The 21436-nt window shown below is 42.2% G+C and overlaps 2 protein-coding genes across 2 annotated transcripts; both read right to left on the bottom strand.

Annotated features, from left to right (window-relative positions):
* Positions 1-605: 605 nt before the first annotated feature.
* Positions 606-4346, bottom strand: LOC113449540 (C-type lectin Cal-like). Its single transcript, XM_026720635.2, has 5 exons — positions 4065-4346; positions 2435-2526; positions 1856-1996; positions 1548-1662; positions 606-1191 (listed from the first exon to the last, which is right to left on the bottom strand). The coding sequence occupies exons 1-5, from the start codon at positions 4243-4245 to the stop codon at positions 1124-1126; spliced, it is 597 nt and encodes a 198-aa protein (XP_026576420.2). The 5' UTR covers positions 4246-4346; the 3' UTR covers positions 606-1123.
* A 14451-nt stretch (positions 4347-18797) lies between these two features.
* Positions 18798-20934, bottom strand: LOC113449541 (C-type lectin BpLec-like). The gene is made up of 5 exons (XM_026720636.2): positions 20853-20934; positions 20308-20399; positions 19762-19902; positions 19453-19567; positions 18798-18865 (listed from the first exon to the last, which is right to left on the bottom strand). The coding sequence occupies exons 1-5, from the start codon at positions 20917-20919 to the stop codon at positions 18798-18800; spliced, it is 483 nt and encodes a 160-aa protein (XP_026576421.1). The 5' UTR covers positions 20920-20934.
* Positions 20935-21436: the final 502 nt, after the last annotated feature.

Raw genomic sequence — 21436 nt, 5'->3', positions numbered from 1 at the left:
ATTCCACAGCCAGACTAAATTGTAGGAAAAGCAAGAGGTCGCCTTGATTGACCAACATTTACTTCATTTAATATATATGAATAGACATCATTCCAAGTAACATGTAACCTTCAGGGCCAGTGGTGGTATGTTACCAGTTTGGCCCAACTGGTAGCAAAAATTGCTACTGGTTCTGTCCAATTGGTAGTAAAAAACAAGCCTTCGACGATCAGTTGAGAGGAGAAAGAAGAGAAAAGTGCAGGATCTGCCCTCCCACCTGCCTTTGTGCTTTTGTCTTCTTTATCTTCTCAGTTGATTGGTGCTGCAGGCTTCAGCTGGTGTGTGGAAAGCTGTGCTCATGTGTTAGGTGCATGTGCAATCACCAAACTGGTAGTTAGGTGCATGTGTAATCACCCACTGCTGCTCAGGGCCATCTCACTAGTGCCATTGAAACTCAGAAAGGTGTCAAGTTAAGCTACATGTTGGCTCCACTCATATTCAGTTTTTGTATTAACTCCATAGTCATCTCCACAACACAAACTTTCAATCCCCCAGAATTACTGGAAAACGTATCTCTGTTCCGATTGATGTAGATCATGAAGTGAACACTTTCAAGAACATTGATCTTAGAAGAGCACTGAGGGCAATACCACAAGGAAAACCAGCTAGAGCTCAATTGTCATAAAAATAAAATCTTGTCAAAACTTGTGGGACACCCACTGACATCCAGATCGAAAGGAGGCCCATGCTGTTAACAGGGTATGCAAAATGGGGAATTTGGAAAGGAAGACCTTTTGATACATGAGCACCATGCATAAGTTCTACATCTTCACAACTGAGAAAGAGGCACAAATGACTCTGCCCTTCTTTGCATCTTCTTAATGGAGAGGAGGGTAAATGAACCAAGAATGAAAACTTCAGAAAGGATTTGCATCAGAACATTTTTATTGATATTGCATTGTGTGCAAGACACAACAAAGACTCAGGAGAAGAAGGTGACCAAAGAGGTAGTTCTTGTAAGCTGTTTTGAAGAGAATAAAGGTGAACTTTATCTCTGTGGAATGTGAGAAGGTGATGAGATTAGAAGGAAAGCAGCTCATCATGTCAACATCCTGGGAAGCACAAGGAGAAGCATCAGGCAGCTTTACAGCTGGTGTTTGCAGATGTAGGCATTACGTGCATTGCATTGAATGTCATTCCATTGTTTAAAACCTAAAATGCAAATGAAAAGTATTATTATTTGGGGGGAGCATTACTTTAGTTTTTCCCAAAATGGATAGCCCAGATAAATGAATGAACCCATGCAAAATACACACAAATACATATATATGAATCTTTCTTTGTAACGAGACAAGAAAAAAGCTAGTTTGGGTTTAATTTTGCCTAGTAAATCATTGATCTTTATGATTGTTATTGAGACTTTCATCCATTTCTCTCCTATAATTAGACCTAAGAATTTCTCCAAGGCAGACTATTGAAAAAAGATGAGATGCAAACTTGACCAAATTGATTGCAAATCCATGTTGTTTATAATGTCAAAATGTCCTACACCTGAGAGGTTTGCTTACCGGTGGATCGTCGTAGCTCCACACAATGCTCATTGTTGCCATAATTGTCTGGCTGATAGTTCATCCAGGATTTGTAGTTATAGGTGGATTCATCAGCCCATCTCCATTTCCCAGTCTGTGGAAAGAAAATGTGCATAGGAGAATGAATACTAGAGATTGGCTGGTAATTTTAGTCTATGATTTCGAGGTATTGAATATTTTAGTGGCAAAGTATGGAGCAGGAGTCTACAGGATTAAGGCAAATCAATAAACATTGTGTTATTGCTGTTAGTGATCTATAGGAACAGAGTTAAATCAGATGTTCTCACCTGACGGACATCATGGAGACCAATCCAGACATTACTGAATTCCCGTTGGTAAGTGGAGACGTGCTCAGCCACCAGGAGAGTCTCTGCTTTGGTAAGGATGGAGGCAAGGTGGGCCCCACGGCCGTAGCTCTGGCACTCAATCTGAAGAAAGCCAAAAGAATATGACTTCTGTGATCATTTTCCACAACACCAGAATCTGTGAAATTTCCCACGTGTTGAACTTTGTAAAATTCTAAATATGCACAATCACTCAGTCATTTGCACAATGTGAATTGAAGAGATATTTAAAGTCTTACTAGGTTCTAGTAACTAGGAGATGATAATATTACAGATCAACTTAGTCAAATCCTATATTGGCACTTAAACTTGTTTCCTTCCAGCTCAAAATTCAACAGTATCTTAATTCAGAGTGTTGGAAAATAATGTATAAGTTTCAAATACAGGATGGTGAGATACATTACTTACTGTAACTCTTCTGTATCACAGATAAATCCAATCTAGCAATCACCCTACAGTATTTTTCCAAAATCTGTAGATCGTTCATTACAGAAGATGTTGATTGTGAAAAATGCTTCTTACCTCAGCTTCATGCCATGTCAACTGCTGATCAAAGTATGCATAGCAGTTGCCTTGGTTTTGCAGCCACTCCCTCGCACAGGTGTCAGCTTCAACTGCATTGAAAGAAGGCAGTGAAAAAGAAGATTAAAAAATAGGGCAATATGTTATCTTCATAGAATCTGGGAACAAAAGAAACATCTTGTTTCAGAATAGATCTGGAAGAGTCATTGGAAGGCTTATAATCCAACTCCCTGCTCAAACAGGAGTTGCTATACCATTTCAGACAAATGGCTATCCAATCTCTTCTTAAAAACCTCCAGTGATGAAGCACCTACAGCAAGGGTGCTTGCAAACTCAAGGTACGGGGGACAAATCCAGTCCACGAAGTGCTTCGATCTGGCCCATGGGGCCATCTAAAAAGCAGCAAAGGACCAGCCCATGGTGCCTCTGCCAGAAAATGGAGTTCAGGTGGGATGCATTCTGCCCTCTCAGGCTCCATTTTTGGCTGGAACAACCTCCTGCACCCTTCTGCCACCAAAAACGGAGCTTGGGAGCCCTTTTTTGCTGGCAGAGTGCTCGGGTCATTATAGATGCCCCCAACACGAGTGATATCAAGCTGGCCACACCCACCCTGGTCACAACCACTCTGTCCCCCAAGATCAAACACAACCCTGATGTGGCCCTCAATGAAATTGAGTTTGACATCCCTGACCTACAGCTTCAAAGGCAAGTTGTTCCATTGGTTAATTGTCTTCATTATTAGGAAATTTCTCCTTAATTCCAGGTTGCTTCTCTCAATGGGTAGCTTCCATCCATTGTTTCTTGTCTTGCCTTCTGGAGCTTTCAAAAATAAGTTGACCCCCTCTTTTGGTGGTGGCCCCTCAAATACTGGAATACTGCTATCATGTCATGCCTAATCCTTTTTATCTCTGAACTAGCCACACCCAATTCCTGCAACTGTTCTTCATAAGTTTTTGTCTCCAGGCCTTTAATCATCTTAATTGCTGTTCTTTGCACTTTTTCCAAAGTCTCAACATCTTTTTTGTAATGTGGTGACCAAAACTGGATGCAGTATTCTAGGTGTGTCTTACTAAGGTTTTATAAAGTGGACTATAACTTTATGTGATTTTGATTCTATGCCTCTGTTTATACAACCAAGGATCGTATTAGCATTTTTGGTTGCTCTCATACATTGCTGGCTCATGTTTAAGGGATCGTTGACTAGGACTCCCAGTTCCTCTCACAGTTACTGCTTGTTAAGTCAGGTTTCACTTAATCTATACTTGTACCTTTGGCTTTTCCTGCCTAAGTGTAACACCTTGTTTTGCTCCCCCTTCATTTCATGTTGTTGGATAGGGGCCCATTGTTCAAGTCTGTCAAGATCTTTTTGGATCCTGCGCAGAAAGTTAATCCTTCACAGAATTCAAGATTGGGTTGTCTAATTCAATATTTTTTTCACCTTGTGGCTAATTAGAAGAATTCAAGAAGACCCCCAAGTGTGAAAGGAAGGGTTAGAGATCTTTCATTAGGTAGTTATTATCACTTTGACATTAATGAGGTCCTTATACTGTAAGATAACTCTTGTTTCTTTTATTTTTTGAAAAATCGTGCAGGGAGTTGAAAACCATTGAAATGTGACAAAGGAACTCACCTTGAAGCAAAGGACTGGTGAAGAAGATGCCAAGAACACAAAGGCTGAAGTAGGCAAGGAGACCCATTGTTTGGCTAATCTTCAAAGAGAGAAAGAAATACAAAATACAAGAAATCTGTTTGCTGCCATGCACCAACCCAACTATAGAAAGGAAGCATGCATTTTTAAAGTTACATTTCATATCCTACTCTTTTCTTCCTTGACTGCCATCAGCTATATATTTAGTAAAGGATTGGAACTAAATATAATATTTTCATCAGGTCCACTGAAATCAGTGGGACATAAATTAATCATGAGCACTGAGAAACAGGTGCTCAGCAACTAAGCAAAATATAAAACAAGGAAATAAAACACTTCTGAGGATCAGACGTCATTTGAGAGGCTCGAATATGGTCTTGTTTTAAAAGTTGTGAGTGCTACTTGGACAAAACTGAGTCTTTGTACGAGATAGATGGCCATATGTCCTATAAATAAATATTTAATTTTGCTTATATTAAATGAAAATTACTTAGATGTAGAGTGATAACAATTGGATAATCTCAATTGATCATAAAAAACTAAGCAAGATCATACCTTGCTAATTTTTGGATGGAACCTATCAGAAAATTGCATGATAGTATATGAATCTGAAAAGTCAAAGAAACATCCAGAAGAACATAGTAATGAACCACTTCTCTAAATGACATGGATGAGTCTATGAAACCAGGCTGAGATTAGACAGCACACTCTACTTGACCTTGTCTAATCTGGAAAAGCTAGATGGGCTAATAGTTTAAAAAAAGAGGAGACCATTAAGTTTCCAAAACAGGAAGGCTAAAAGAAGATGATAGCAGGAAATCAATTTTATACTGATCCCAAGAAAATATCTGACTGTTGCTCAAGGAAAGCTGAACATTTTTATAATTTACGCTGTTGTTCTCCAATGTTATCAATTAATGAGGGTTGACAGCAATGACTTAGATTGTTTTTTCTCTATTTAAATATTCCCAGAAATCCTTGTTCATCCATCTCTACCACTACTTTGCTTGAAAGTCTTTGACAACAAGTCCTTTTACATTTTCTATAGCCTGAGAAGAAGCCCTCTTAGTAAGAATCTTATTTCTTCAGCCACTTACCTTGGGATGGTCTTCTTGTTCTGAATGGACAGAAGTGGTGGAGAGTCAGGTTGGATCTTTCTGATACTCTCTTGCTTTCTGAGCAATGGTTTTATAGAGCTTAAGACAGAGGTGGGGCAACATCAATGACCTGAGTCCTTCAAGGAAATCCTGGTCTGTCCTTTTCACTTGAAGGCCAAAGTAGTAGGAAATAGCTTGTGAACTCTATCATCAGGATCACTGAAGAAAGGGCATGATGATTTATTTTAGAATGCACACACAGCTGACACTATTGCTTTGACACTGTATCCTTGAGAAAGGATGTCAAATGAGACTGTCAATTCTGTGAAAATATGTCTTCATTTTCCTCATTCCATTCACCTTAAAGCAGAGAGTAGCCTGGTTCAATCCAGCCGGTAGCAAAAGTCTGGTTTTTGCAATGTCAGAATTTTCCAACAGAACAGAGTAAGAGAGAACCATGGAAATAGCAATAGCAATAGCACTTAGACTTATATACCTCTTTATAGTGCTTTATAGTCCTCTCAAAGTGGTTTACAGTGTCAGCATATTGCCCTGAACAATTTGGGTCCTCATTTTACCCACCTCAGAAGGATGGAAGGCTGAGTCAACCTTGAGCCTGATGAGATTCAATCTGCCAAATTGCAGTGGGAGTAGCTTGCAGTACTGCACTCTAACCATTGCGCCACCAAGGCTCTCTCAATCTTCTAGTTCAATCAACAAACCCTATACCATTTCAGACAAATGGTTGTCCAATCTCTTCTTTAAAACCTGAAGAGATGGAGCATCCACAACTTTTGAAGGCAAGCTGTTCCACTGGTTAATTGTTCTCACTGTCAGGAAATCACTCCTTAATTCTAGGTTGGTTCTCTCCTTGATTAGTTTCCATACATTACTTCTTGTCCTTCCTTCTGGTGCTTTGGAAAATAGCTTGACTCCCTCTTCTTTGTGGTAGCCCCTTAAATTCTGGAACACTGCTATCATGTCACTCCAGTCCTTCTTTTCACTAGACTAGAAATATCCAATTCCTACAACCGTTCTTCATGTCTTTTAGTCTCCAGCCCTCTTCAGCCTATCTTCTGGGGTGTTGATTATTTCTGCCAGCTTGGTGTCATCTGCAAATTTGATGAGTTCCCCTTTTATTCCTCAACTAAATTATTTATGAAGATATTGAAGAGTAATTAGTTAATACTTTTTGTATCAGACAGGTTCATCTCTTTCTCCTACACCCTCCCTCTAATTGTAAGATATATAGTTTTATAAAAAGAATTAGGAAGAAAGGGAATGGAGAAAAGAATTCAGGATTAAAATAGATTAAGAAGGGAAGATGTGTGTACAGCCTCATATTATTGTGAGTTGATTCTTCCACTCCGCTGAAAATATATGTTAAGATAGCTTTAGATGACTCCTCCTGATACCTTGAACTTTTAAAAGGAAAAGAAAAGATCCAAATGTGTATTATCTGGAAACCTTTATAAACTCCTGGGATGAAACAAGAGAAGCTACTGAGTGCCAGGCAGTTATTTTTGAATGAATTAAAGGTATGGAGGCATTGTAGACCATTTGCAATACATGATTGTTCTCCAACTCTTCTTGGCATATCACACCACACTCTTTTGTGTGGTGTTCTTCCTATCCTGCCTATTCAGTTGGAAACTCTGAAACTCTTGCAGAAACTCAATGAGAATGGTGGATAGGGGTAACATAATGCTCAATTTAGAGAAATTCCCAGTTTCTTGAAAATATAATATAATATAATATAGATATTATGAGTAATGATTATGAGGTTATGTAAAGAATTTTGTTTCTAATCTTAGTTATAATATGCTCCATTTCATTCATTTGGGCTCCATCTTTAACAGAACATACATATTTGAATAAAACCAAACCCATTAATTGAATTTAGGGATACATTATTAAGATCCAAGTGGAAAAAATAAAGTTCATTAAGGTAGTTTCAATAGAAAACCTACCTCTTGAAAGACTCTGTCTTCTATGTGGGGAAAGGAAAAGAAGGAAGGAAGAACTCTGACCTTTCTAAAAGTAATTGAAGGGGAAAGGCCAAAATAATTTCCTCACTTGAAATATAGAGTATCTCATAGATCTAAAGAGCTATTATTGAGACAGCATAAAGCCTGTTCTTACTACACATCTATTAGCTCAGTGATGGCTGAAATGCCTCATGGCATTTTTCTCATGGAATGGGACAACTTGCTACAGCCAACTTACTGCAATTAACTCACCATGGCCAACTCACCATGGCCAACTTGCTGTAGGACAACTCACCACAGGACAATTTAATAATTCAATTTAATTATTCAAAATAAATAAAAATATTTTAATTTTTGTCATTCACATTTCATTTTGTTCCTCCTTTTGCATCCTTTCTTTAATTATTCTATTCCATCATTTCTTTGATATTAATGTCTCTCCACCTGTAGTGAATTATCCCGTGGTGAGCTGGCCATGGCAAGTTGTCCTGCAGCGAGTTGGCCATGGCAAGTGGGCCATGTCAGGTTGGCTGTAGTGAGTTGGGTGTGGCGAGTTGGCCATGGCAAATTGTCATAGATCCTTTTTCCTCACTAGGGTTTCATAGATCATGAACTGTCATGTATTGATGATTTGGAGAAGCTATAAACCTAGTAAGATTATAACCTTGAAGTTCCTCTCAATCATTTATGGGGACTTTTCCAATGAAATGAAAACAGAAGAGGAACACTCATATTGATAAGGAATGAATTTCCACCTAATAACCTTTGTGATGTCCAAATTTTGTTAGTTGCGAAGTTATGTCTGACCCATCGCAACCCCATGGACAATGTTCCTCCAGACCTTCCTGTCCTCTACTATCTTCTGGAGTCCATTTAAGCTCACGCAGACTGCTTCAGTGACTCCATCCAGCTACCTCATTCTCTGTCATTCCCGTCTTCTTTTGTCCTCAATCTTCCCCAGCATTAGGCTCTTCTCCAGTGAGTCCTTCCTTCTTATTAGGTGGCCAAAGTATTTGAGTTTCATCTCCAGCATCTGTCTTTCTAAAGAGCAGTCAGGGTTGATCTCTAAGACTGACCAGTTGGATCGCCTTGCAGTCTAAGGGACTCCCAGGAGTCTTCTCCAGCACCATAGTTCAAAGGCCTCTTTTCATAGCTGTTATGTCCCTGGAACTTGCAAAAGTCCCCACCCAGGTCCGCTCACGCTGCGGGGGCGTTTGCTGTCCCCCATTGGCTGGTTTCCCCCAGCAGCCGGCTATAAAAGCAGGCTGCGGGGTTCAACCAGTCGCTGATCGCTGCGAGCCAGTTCCAGGCTTGGCAAGCACGTTCAGTCCTTTATTATTCTAATAAAGTATTGTTGCACCCATGCCCTGGTTCAGCCTCTCATTGCTCAACTACAACACTGGCGACGAGGATGGGATGGCTACCAGAGGCAAACCGCAACCGCTGAATCACTAACCCGCTGATCCGCAGCCGTGCAGTCAGAGAGCTCAGTCGGCAGACAAGCGAAAGTGAGAAGCGTCTGTAGCCGCTTTTGGTAGCAAGCTACAGGGAAAGTGTGGCGCTGCGAGCCGCAGCCGCTCAAAACAAAAGGGCGCGAAATTCAAACGGCTGTTGTTTGAATTTCTTTACAGAACACAGCGCGGTGCTGTGTTTCTTTTGAAATCGCTGACGCCTTCGCAGGCGCCAAATTCAAAGCGCTGCCAAACAGCCGTTGCCGCTTGCCGCGCGTAAACCCAGAGAGAGAACGAGAGGTGCGGAGCCTCCCCAGAGCTGTAATCACTTGCCTGCCTAGGCACAAGAGTTTTTTTTTTCTTCTTTCCTCCATTGTTGTCCCAGAGAGATTCCATAGCAGTTAGCCACTAGATTCTCAACATGAACTCCAACCCAGCCTTCCCATCGTTCAAGCCGGATGAGGAGAAATGGGAGTCATACAAGAACCGTTTTAACCACTACATCGACGCCATTGGGCTGGCTGATGCAGGGGAGCATCGAAAAAAATCATATTTCCTGATCTACTGTGGAGCCATCGTCTTTGATACTGCCACAGCACTCGTGGCTCCACGTGAGTTAAAAAACGTCCCCTGGACAGAACTGTTAGAAATCCTTACTAACCACTATTCTCCTAGACCCTCACAGATTGCCAGGCGGTTCACCTTCCGAATGAGGAAGCAATCAGACAAAGAGACTATCAACCAGTACATGGCTGCCCTCAGGACTGCAGCACTCCATTGTGGGTTTGGGACCTACCTGGATGACATGCTCCTCGATCAGCTAGTCTGCGGAGTCAAGGATCTTCACCTCCAAAGGCGCCTACTCGCTAGGAAGGACCTCAACCTCGCTCAAGCCGTCGAGGAAGCCCTGGCAGCGGAGCTGGCAGCACACTCAGCCACCGAGATCCAAGGTCCTGTTTCCAAACAAATTGAAGTTTCCGTCCACTCTGAAGAGGTGGTCATCGAGGAGGATCCCAGTGATGCGACCGACATCCACCGTCTCGCCCACACCAGACACCCGCAGGTAGGAGCCAAGCAAGAAAGCATCAGTCCACCCAAGCACATCACCCTGTGCCTATCCTGTGGTGGATCTCACCTGAGAGCCACCTGCAAATTCAAGGGAGCCACCTGCAACAATTGCCACAAAAAGGGGCACATCGCCAGAGTCTGTCAAGCCGCTCACAACTCGGCACAAAGGCACCCTTCCTTTTCACATTCTGGACCCCAAAGGCAAGTATTGAACTGTCGCACTCGCCACCATGCTAAGCACGCTTGCCATGCCATTAGTAAAATCTCTCTCTCCATTTTGTTAGAAGGTAAACCTTGTCGCATGGAGGTTGACACGGGGTAAGCGCTCTCAATTATCTCTTGGAGCACCCTCAAGAGACTACAGCCCAGTCTATCCAGAAACCGGCTCCAGAAGTGCCAGCTTAGCCTGAAGGACTACCAGGGGAAGGACATTCCTGTAATCGGCAGAGGCAAGTTTCTTGTTAATTTTAAAACTTTCAAAGGCCACCTACCTCTAGTGGTAGTTAACGGCAACCTCCCCACACTCTTGGGGCTTGATTGGTTCCCCCATCTCAGCCTAGGGTTAACAGGAGTCCATGCTGTCTCAACCTCTGACACTGACTCCTTATTCGCTGACTACTCAGACATATTCAGCAATGAGCTGGGGTGTTATAACAGTACCCCTATCTCATTCTCAGTCGACCCCCAAGCAGTCCCAATCCGGCTGAAACCTCATAGAGTTCCATTCGCTATTCGGCCTAAATTGGATGCGGAACTGGATAAATTATTAAAACAAGGGGTCATTGAGCCAACAGATTTCGCCAAATGGGAGATGCCCATTGTCACACCCCTCAAAAAAGATGGTAGCCTGAGAATTTGTTCAGACTACAAAACCACAATTAACCGTTTTTTACAAGTTAGTGCTTACCCAGTACCCGTCATTCAACATTTATTGCACACTTTTGAACCTGGCAACATTTTTGCCAAATTGGACATGTCACAAGCATATCAACAGTTCCCTGTTGACAATCAAACAGCCGAACTGCAAACCATTGTCACTCACAGGGGTGCTTTCCGGTGCAAGCGTCTCCAATTTGGCGTAAGTGTTGCTCCAGGCATTTTCCAATCCCTCATGGAGCGGATATTGCAGGGCCTCCCTGGGGTAGTACCCTACTTCGACGACATTTTGGTCTCGGCCAGGGACAGACCCCAACTCTTCCAGAGAGTTCGAGCAGTGCTAGAGAGGTTCAGACAGCATGGCCTCAAGTTAAAAAGAGAAAAATGTGCCATTGCCACTAGACAGGTGGACTTTCTGGGTTATAAAATTGACGCCTCAGGCATTCACCCCCTGGAGTCCAAGGTTAAGGCAATGCACGAGGCACCCACACCAACCTCCAAAGCAGAGCTACAGGCCTTTTTAGGATTATTGAATTTTTACGCATCATTCCTGCCCCACAAAGCATCAGTGGCAGAACCCCTTCACAGGCTTTTGGATAAAAAATCATCTTGGCACTGGGGACACAAGGAAGACACCGCTTTTCGCACAGTCAAGTCACTACTCACTTCAGATGCAGTCCTTATTCAATTTGACCCTAACCTTCCGTTGGTACTGGCAGCTGATGCATCCCCTTTTGGAATTGGGGCAGTGTTAAGCCACAGGCTCCCCGATGGCTCCGAGGCCCCCATCGCCTTCTTTTCCAGGACGCTCTCTGCAACAGAGCGCAATTACAGTCAAATCGATAAGGAAGCTTTAGCAGCTGTCGCAGCAGTGAAGAAATTTCATGAATTTCTTTTTGGCCACTTTTTCGAGCTAGTCACGGATCACAAGCCTCTCCTGGGTCTCCTAGCAGGAGACAAACAGACTCCCCAAATGCTGTCTCCCAGGATGACGAGGTGGACCCTTTTCCTAGCAGCATACTCGTATAAACTCATACACCGTCCAGGAAAAACATTATCCCATGCAGACGCCCTCAGCCGCTGCCCCCTGCCTGCTCCAGCTGAAGACCCTGCCCTGGTCCACGCTATCTTCGAGGTCACCCAGCTTGACCTTCCCATCACTGCCCTTGACATCGCCTCCAAATCCAAGGCGGACAAAACGATCGCCCAGGTACTGGACTGGGTGGGGAGGGGGTGGCCGGGAAACAACATTGAAACCAAATTCACGCCTTTTAAGACCCGTCAACAGGAGTTATCGAGCTTGCAGGGCTGTTTGCTGTGGGGCACCCGAGTGGTCATCCCGACCTCACTTCGCACCCGAGTCTTGGAGGCATTACACGAGGGCCACCCTGGCATCATCAGGATGAAGGCGTTGGCACGCAGCTACGTCTGGTGGCCAGGCCTCGACGATGACATCATCAGATGGGTAAGCTCTTGCCATCCCTGCCAAGAATCCCGACCATCCCCTCCAATCGCCTCCCCCACAAAGTGGGAAAGCGCCAGCGCACCTTGGTCCAGGATTCACATTGACTTGGCGGGCCCAATTCACGGCAAAATGTTCTTGGTGGTCATGGATTCTTACTCAAAGTGGATTGATGTGGCCCAACTATCCACGACCACCACACAAGCAGTTACTAAGGCGTTGACCCGCCTGTTCGTAACACACGGGTTACCAGACTCTATTGTTTCCGACAATGGCCCCCAGTTTGCCTCAGCCGAGTTCAGTCGTTTCGCCGCTAACCTGGGCATCCGCCACATCTTCACGGCTCCCTTTCATCCTGCCAGCAACGGGTTGGCAGAGAGAGCCGTTAGGACCACTAAAGAAGCATTAGCAAGGTTCAGCAAGGAAGACTGGCACCACAGACTCTCCCGTTTCTTGCTGAGCCAGCACTCAACCCCGTGCACAGTCACCAATAAATCACCGGCTGAACTCCTGATGGGTAGACGCCTGCGAAAAGTGCTGGACAGGCTTCACCCTAATTACTGCCCTGACTCTCCCCTCGCTTCAACGTCGGGGGTTAGACATTTTGTCTTACAGGAACCAGTGTTCGCAAGGAACTCCGCTGGAGACCCCTTGTGGATCCCAGGAGAGGTCGTGGCCATCACTGGCCCCAGGTCGTACTGAGTCAGACTGGAGGATGGCCGCATCTGGAAAAGACACCTGGACCAGCTACGGAGGCGCCACGGTACCTACGCCAACGTTGACGCTTGGGCGCAGATCAGCCCAAGGCCGATGCATCAACCAAACATCAACACCAGCACCGGTGACCCGTCACCACCACCAGCCGAGCCGGGGAGTCTGAACATGGACCGTGACCGTCTGATGACCGACCAACCCAAATCAGCAGACAAGGACGCATCCCCATCAACCGGCTCTACGACTCCCGAACCAACGCAGACCGATGAGCAAGTTCGCGATTCCCCACCGGTCCAACCTTCCGCTACAGACTCTGAGTTACTTGACAACCCACCTGAATTGCGCCGTTCAGGGCGCCAGCACAGACCACCCGCTTATTTAAATGACTATGCGTGTTCGCATCTGGGGGGAAGGGGTGTTATGTCCCTGGAACTTGCAAAAGTCCCCACCCAGGTCCGCTCACTCTGCGGGGCGTTTGCTGTCCCCATTGGCTGGTTTCCCCAGCAGCCGGCTATAAAAGCAGGCTGCGGGGTTCAACCAGTCGCTGATCGCTGCGAGCCAGTTCCAGGCTTGGCAAGCACGTTCAGTCCTTTATTATTCTAATAAAGTATTGTTGCACCCATGCCCTGGTTCAGCCTCTCATTGCTCAACTACAACAATAGCCATACATTACAACTGGGAAAACCATGATCTTGACAATATACACTTTTGTTGGCAGAGTGATGCCTCTGCTTTTTAGTATGCTGTCTGGATTTGCTGTAGCTTTCCTCCCCAGGAACAAGTGTCTTTTAATTTCTTGGTTGCAGTCCAAATGGCCAGTTTTAGATATTGCCCTCACTAAGAGAGTGTTGGAATAGGGAAATTAGTTAGATAGAAAACATTACATGTTCACTTCCTGTAATTGGATATTAGGTCTAGGCATGCAAACTAGGTCATTGCAAGACCATTCATCTTCAAAGTTTTCAAAACTTTGACTCTTCAAAGAGTCAAAGGTTCATTGACTCTTAAACTGTGTATTGCTTCACCGAGGCAAGTAAATCATCCCAAACAGGCAAATCCATCTTATCCAGCACATCAACCATATTTCCTCCAATGTACTCTCAAGAAAATTTCCACGCTTCCTGAATTTTTACAGATAATGGGACGTGCAAGGATGTATTTTTTCTCCCATCTGTCTGATCCACATTAGAATTTTCAGCACAGCAATATATGTTAATTCTGGGTGTATTAAATTTCATTTGAGGCCCTTCACCACAAAATTGAGTCCAGATATTCATTTGGGATTTCTACTCCTTGTATACAACAGCTGGAATATCTTGTTTACCAAAATCAACATTTTTTGATTTTAAATAGGACTCTAATAATATCAAACTTTGTTCCATTCAATGGACATCCTAAGGCAGTGGTCTCCAATCTTTCTCACTCTATGGAGGTGAGGTCAGCATCAGAGTTGAGGTGACGGTTTTGCATGCACAACCCAGCTCTCACACATGTGCAAATGAAACTTTGCCCTCTCACCTGCCCCGTGCAAGGTTCAGTTCCCAATGGGATGTGGAGCAGTACTGGTCTGTGGCCCCAGGGTTGGGGGATCCCTGGCCTAGAGAAGTTTGGTATATTTTAGATGGAAGAAGTTTAAAGAGGAAGAGTGAGTATTCCACATAATTTGGTGTGATGAGCTGGGGCATGACATACAGGCAGCTGGCAGTTCAAACCTTCATTGCTCCAAAGTGCCCCAAATGCTCCCACATTTCTGACAAGTCCCAGAGCAAAGTGATCACACACACACACAGACACATACCCATCCAGCTGTGTCTGGCTGCAAGTAGTCATGCAAGGCAATTAATCTAGGAAGCCAGGAAGAAAGCAGGAAATCCAGGAAACTTCAAACATTGGCAACAATACTCAACATTCCAGGAATTCAGCATTTGTTCCCAACAAATGCTCCTCCCTACAATGTCTTCTTAAGTCTCAGTTCCCAGGTGTGCCTTGTGAAGAGGGGCAGGGCACTTTTCTCCCAAGTAGTCAGGTCAGTCTACGCTGTTCTCACCTTCTCTCCACTCTTCATGCTCGAGGATCAGGAGGGGGTGATCCTTGCTCATCGCCTGAGCTCTGTCTCCCATGTTCACTGCTTAGCCTCTCTTAGTCAACCTTCCCCCCTTCCTCCCTGCCTACAATCCTTCCCAATCCTGAAAGGCCTTGGCTTGACTCGGCATATTCCTTCCCAGATTTCTCAGAAACCAAAGAAATCACCCCCTTAATCTCCGTCAGCTCCAGTTCCAGCTCACCTTCCTCCACACATACAGGCTCCAACCAGGCATGACATTTGGGCTTCTAATGTTTCCATGGTTGATGGTTTCACTTTAATGAGAAGACTCTATTGTACCTGATTTAACAATTTGGACAGATGAGATGTGCTCATTTTCCAACCTTTTCCCAAGGTTTACTTTTTTGTAGTAGCAAGACTAAACAATATGATTTCATGTGGTCAAGGATTAATTCATGCTTTCAAAAATTCTGGGTTCCCCCCCCCCCCAATATTCAGCCTATTTTCTTTTTTCTTTTTATTTGTTGTTTTTTAAAATTTTGCTCACATTTTTTTCCTTTTTGTGTATATGCATGTGTTATGTTTAGATGCTTTTGCTTATTAGATCAATAAAGATACCTTTCTGAATATTTTATGATTTGGAGAAATTATCTTCAATTTAGATTCTCCAGATTTAACTCAATGGACTCAAAGGTTATTATGGCAGTTTTCTTCTGTACCAGGGGGATAAAAGATTTGGGAAACAGCTGTACGTGTGCACATGTAGAGTCAGCTGAGCTGGTCCCAATCAAATTGATTTAATTGAATGATCTATGACATCTTTAATTCCAAGTATAGAATATTAAATGTGAATGGTGATGATGATGATAATAATGGTGCAAGTGTCAGGATTGAATCATATGCCGTTGCAAACATGATTACTTTTCAACTTGCCAAAGAACCATAATAGATAACAGATAACAATAACAACAAAAATAATAATAAGAGTTGGAAGGGATCTTGTAGGTTATCTAGGTTAACCCTCTGTCCAAACAGGAGACCAATCTCTTCTTGAAAGTCTCAAGTGACTCCCACAACCTCCAAGGGCAAGGTGTTCCATTGGTTGATTGTTCTCACTGTCAGAAAGTTTCTCCTTATTTCCAGGTTAAATCTCTCCTTGTTCAGTTTCCATCCATTTCTTATCCCAAAATGTTTATCTTCTTTGGTTGATATTTGAAGATCCTATTGCTTCTAGGCCCACATGTATAACTTGCAATCAATTTATTAACTGATAAAGAGGGAAACAATGTTCCAATGTTTGAGGGGCTGTCACAGAGAAGAGGGGTTCAACCTATTTTCCAAAGCATCTGAAGGTCAGACAAGGAATAATGGGTGGAAACTGAACAATGAGAGATTCAGCCTAGAAATAAGGAGAAATTTTCTGACAGTCAACAACCAATGGAACAATCAACCAGTGGAACAGCAGAAGTTGTGGGAGCTTCACCACTAGAAGTTTTCAAGAAAAAAACTGGACTGCCATCTGCCAGAAATGCTGTAGGGACTCCTACTTGGGCAGGGGGTTGTACTAGATTAGAGGTGGTATTCAGCAGGTTCTGACTAGTTCTGGAGAACCAGTAGTGGAAATTTTGAGTAGTTTGGAGAACTGGCAAATGCCACCTCTGACTGGAGATTTTACAGTAACCTTCCCCTGCCACGCCCACCAAGCCACAGCCACAGAACTGGTAGTAAAAAAAGACGAATCCTACTACTGTACTAGATGACCTATAAAGTCCCTTCCAGCTCTGTTATTCTGTTCTGTTCAAGACAATTTCATGTACTATATCCATAGACCCAGTATATTTTATTGTCCAGTGAGCCTAAAAACAACTAGCATCCCAAGTGGTCTGTATTCATTCAGTTCTCTAATGGTAGGTTTCGTAGGGACTGGGATGATAATAGAGCATTTGAAGCAAGAAGAAACACAACACATCCCAGTGATTAAAGGTGTGGATGAAGATGGGGCCAGTTGTTCAGCACAGGCTTTCAAGCAAGAAGGAGTTACTTCATCTAGGCCTGGTGCTTTTCACATCTTTTATCTATGAAATAGACCGCGGACATTTTTTTTTCTAAGATCACCTGAGGTGGGGGGCCCAGAGGAATGGGCATAGGTGTAGGAGATTTGGCTATTGTTGGTGTATCTGAGGTGGGGAAAGTAGCAGCAGATGACAGTGATCTCCTCTCAGATCTACAGTAGAACATCCAGGTCACTCTGCCATTTGATAATTTTCTTCAGTACGGAGGAAGCCTGCTTTAGCCAATGATGTTTTTCAGGCTTCTCCATGCAGTTGCTGGTTCATTAGTTAAGAACTGATTTCTCAGCTTTTTGGAGTAGCTTCTCTTTGGTGCCCTGATATCCCTTGTTAATGCATTCCTGGCCTGATTATTATTATTCCTGAGATGAGATGACCCTCACTCTATCATTCCTATTTGTGAGATGACGCTCACTCTGTCAAAGACCTTAAAGTTCTCATATCAAATGACCTAAGCACCAGAGCTCATTGCAATAACATTGCAAAAAAGGCTTTAAGAGTTTTAAATCTGATCTTAAAAAGCTTCTCCTCTGGTAATACTGATTTGCAAACTAGGGCATACACAATCTTTGCTAGACCAATACTTGAATACAGCTCCACTGTCTGGAATCTGCACTGTATATCAGACATTAATACAAATGAGCGAGTCCAGAAATATTTTACAAGGAGAGTACTACACTCTTCTATTTGCAACAGAATACCCTACACCACCAGACTTGAGTTTCTAGGCTTAGACAACCTTGAATTACTCCAGCTAAGATTGGACTTAAGCATAATACATAAAATTATATGTTACAATGTATTATCAGTTAATGAATATTTCAGTTTTAACCACAACAACACAAGAGCACACAACAGATATAAACTAAATGTAAACCACTCCAAGCTTGATTGCAGGAAGTATGATTTCAGCAACAGAGTGGTCAATGTCTGGAGCTCACTACTTGATTCTGTTGCCACCTGTTCAAACCCCTACTCCTTTACTTTCAAACTAACCTCTGTCCACCTCACCCCATTCCTAAGAGGTCTGTAAGGGGCATGCATAAGCACACAATCGTGCCTACTGTTCCTACCCTATTGTCTCCAATTACTAGTTCCTATTTCATGTATTTAAACTTATGTTTATTCTTATTTCTATTATATTGTAAGCATTTGACAAAATAAATAAATAAAATAAACAAATTATACAAATATTGTACAAGATAGTACAAGACTGTGCAAGATTGGTAGAACATGGAATGTGTGCAGGAAGACCTTTTGATCTTTTTGATCCTTTTGATGAACACCAGAGGTGGCATTCAGCAGATTCTGACCAGTTCTGGAGAACCATTAGTGGAAATTTTGAGTACTTTGTAGAACCGGCAAATACCACCTCTGACTGGCCCCACCCCATCTATTATCTGCCTCCTGAGTCCCAGCTGATCGGTTGGGTCTTCTTTGGTTGCCCTGCACAGGAGAACAGAGCTGGAAAGCAGGTTAGTAGGGTCGGAAAGGAATGGGGTTTTTACAGTATCCTTCCCCTGCTACACCCATCAAGCCATACCCACCAAACCATGCCATGCCCACCAAGCCATGCCCACAGAACTGGTAGCAAAAAATTTTGGATCCCACCACCAATGAACACATAATTGTACATCTTCATAACTGAGAAAGGTGAACAAAAGGCCTCTTTTTGCATGTTGCTACTGGGTAGGATGGTAAATGAACCAAGTATGAAAACTTCAAAGATTTGCATTAGAACATTTTTATTGACATTGCACTGTGCTCAAGCCATAAGAAAGGTTCAGAAGAAGAAGAAAAAGACCAAAGAGGCAATTCTTGTGAGTTGATGTTTTGAATAGGCTGGAACAGAACTATATTTCTGCAGAATGTGAAGACATAATTATATAAGGGGGAAAGCAACACCTTAGCATTGTGAGAAACATTGTGAGAAGCTTCAGGAATCTTTAGAGTTCATGTTTGCAGATATAAGCATTGCGTACATTGCACTGAATGTCATTCCATTGTTTAAAGCCTAAAATAAAAATAATAAGAAAAATGCTAATATTATTATTTGCTATAAAGAAAAGGACTTTAGTTCTTTCTCAAATATGTAGGATCCACCGGAATCAGAATATATACACAAATGCATGTCTGTTTATGTCTAATGGGACAAATTAAGAAAAAATATAGTTTGGTTTGAATTCCATCTTTTGAACTACTGAGTCTTATTATTCCCTTCTGTTTAGATATTTACCCACTTCATCCTAAAATTAGATCAAATCATTTCCCTCTGAAATAACATTGAAAAAGGATTAGACATAATTTAGCAACAAATTTCAAATATATATCATCTCCAATTAGGAAAATTTTTCAACCATGACAAGATATCCATTGCAACATTGAAACTAAAGTGTTTAAAGGAAAATTGGCTGTATTCAATTATCTAAAGAAATTAAACTAAACATTTTGGTCATATATTTTCTTGCTTCCTTAGATCCTGAAGATATATATTGCCACTGCTGATTGGACATAAAGACCAACTGACCTAAGATTTCCCATAGGCTGAGAAAAGTTGGAAATTCTTGAGAAGTTCAGAGAACTTTTAAGAAGTTTGCTTACCTGTGGATCGTCGCAGTTCCACACAGTGCTCATTGTTGCCATAGTTGTCTGGCTGGTAGTTCATCCAGGATTTATAGTTGTAAGTGGATTCATCAGCCCATCTCCATTTCCCAGTCTGTGGAAAGGAAATATGCTTAAGAAAATAAGAACTTTGTCTAACTGCTGATTTTTGTCTCTGATTATGAGTATTAACTATTTTAGTAGTGAAATATTGAGCAGGAGTCTACAGGATTTAGGCAAGTCAATAATAAACAGTGTACCACTCCTGGTAGTGATTAATAAGGGCAGAGTTAAATCAGATGATCTCACCTGACGGACATCATGGAGTCCAATCCAGACATTACTGAGTTGCCGTTGGTAAGTGGAGATGTGTTCAGCCACCAGGACTGTCTCTGCTTTGGTAAGGATGGAGGCAAGGTGGGCTCCACGGCCATAGCTTTGGCACTCAATCTGAAGAAAGCCAAAAGGAATATGACTTCTGTGATCATTTCCCAACACCAGGATCTGTGAAACTTCCCATGTGTTGAGTTAAGCTTTATAAAATTCCAAATGAGGTCAATCCTTATTTCAATAAGAATTGAAGATTTTAAAATCTTACTGGAAGATGCTAATATTACACTTCAATTTAGTCCAATTCTTCATCTGAACTTAAATTTCTTTCTTAGTCCAACTTTAAGAGTACTTTTACTCAAGGTATTGGTAAAGAATATATAAATGTTGAATGCAGAATGGTGAGATATATTATTTATCGTAGCTCAGGATTTGAAGCACAGATAATCCCAATCCATTCATTATCCTACAATATTTTTCCAAAACTTGTAAATCATTCATTACAAAAGATTTTGACTGTCCTACCTCAGCTTCATGCCATGTCAACTTTTGATCAAAATATGCATAACAGTTGCCTTGGTTTTGCAGCCACTCCCTGGCGCAGGTATCAGCTTCCACTGCATTGAAAGAAGATAATGGAAAAGAAGTTTAAATGAGAATGACATAATGTTTATATAAAATGCTGAGAACATAAGAAACATCTTTCTAGATTGGGTTGTTTAATTCAACAGTTTCTTCACGGTGGTCAACTAGAAGAACTCAAGAAGACCTCAAGTGTGAAAGGAAAATATAGAGCCATTTCATTATGTGATCATATCACTTTGACATCAAGAAAGTCCTTATGCTATAAGATATCAAATCAACTCTTGTTTCTTATACTTTTAAAATATGGTGCAGGGTGTTGAAGACCATACTTGGGATCTTCTTGAGTTCTTCTAGTATCTAGTTGGCTACTGTGAAGAAACTGTTGAATTAGACAACCCGATCTAGAAAGATGTTTCTTATGTCCTCAGCCTTTTATATAAACATCATGTGATACACTCATGTTGAAATATGTCAAAGGAACTCACCTTGAAGAAAAGGACTGGTGAAGAAGATGCCAAGAAGATACAGACTGAAGTAGGTGAGGAGACCCATTGTCTGGCTGACCTTCAAAGAGATAAAGGAATGCTTAACACCAGAAATCTATTTATTGTCTGATACTCATCAACCAGAAGCTAAAAATGAAGCATGTGTTCATTTCCCCTTTTAAAGTTCTTATGCTGCTTTCCTCTTCCTTGATTCCCATAACAGATATACATTTAGTAAAGGATTGGAACCAAATGTAATAATATTTAGGCAGGAATAGCAACACCCAAGAAGATGGATCTTAACAGACTAGAACACTGGGCTGTATCTAACAAAATGAAATTCAGTGTAGAGAAAAGTAAAGTCCTACACTTAGGCGGGAAAAACCAAAAGTACACATATAGACTGGGTGAAACCAGGCTCAATAGCAGTAACTGTGAGAGGGATCTTGGAGTCTTAGTGGACAACCAGCTAAATATGAGCCAGCAGTGTGCAGCAGCAGCCAAAGAAGCTAATGCAATCCTAAATTGTATTAACAGAGGGATACAATCAAGATCAAGTGAAGTACTAATACCACTTTATAAAG

The sequence above is a fragment of the Pseudonaja textilis genome, chromosome Z (genome assembly GCF_049901715.1).
Source record: "Pseudonaja textilis isolate UNSWEBS1 chromosome Z, rPseTex1.2, whole genome shotgun sequence".
Lineage (NCBI taxonomy): Eukaryota > Metazoa > Chordata > Lepidosauria > Squamata > Elapidae > Pseudonaja > Pseudonaja textilis.
The sequence above is the reverse complement of the archived record's forward strand: the minus strand, read 5'-3'. Positions and strand labels throughout refer to the sequence as shown.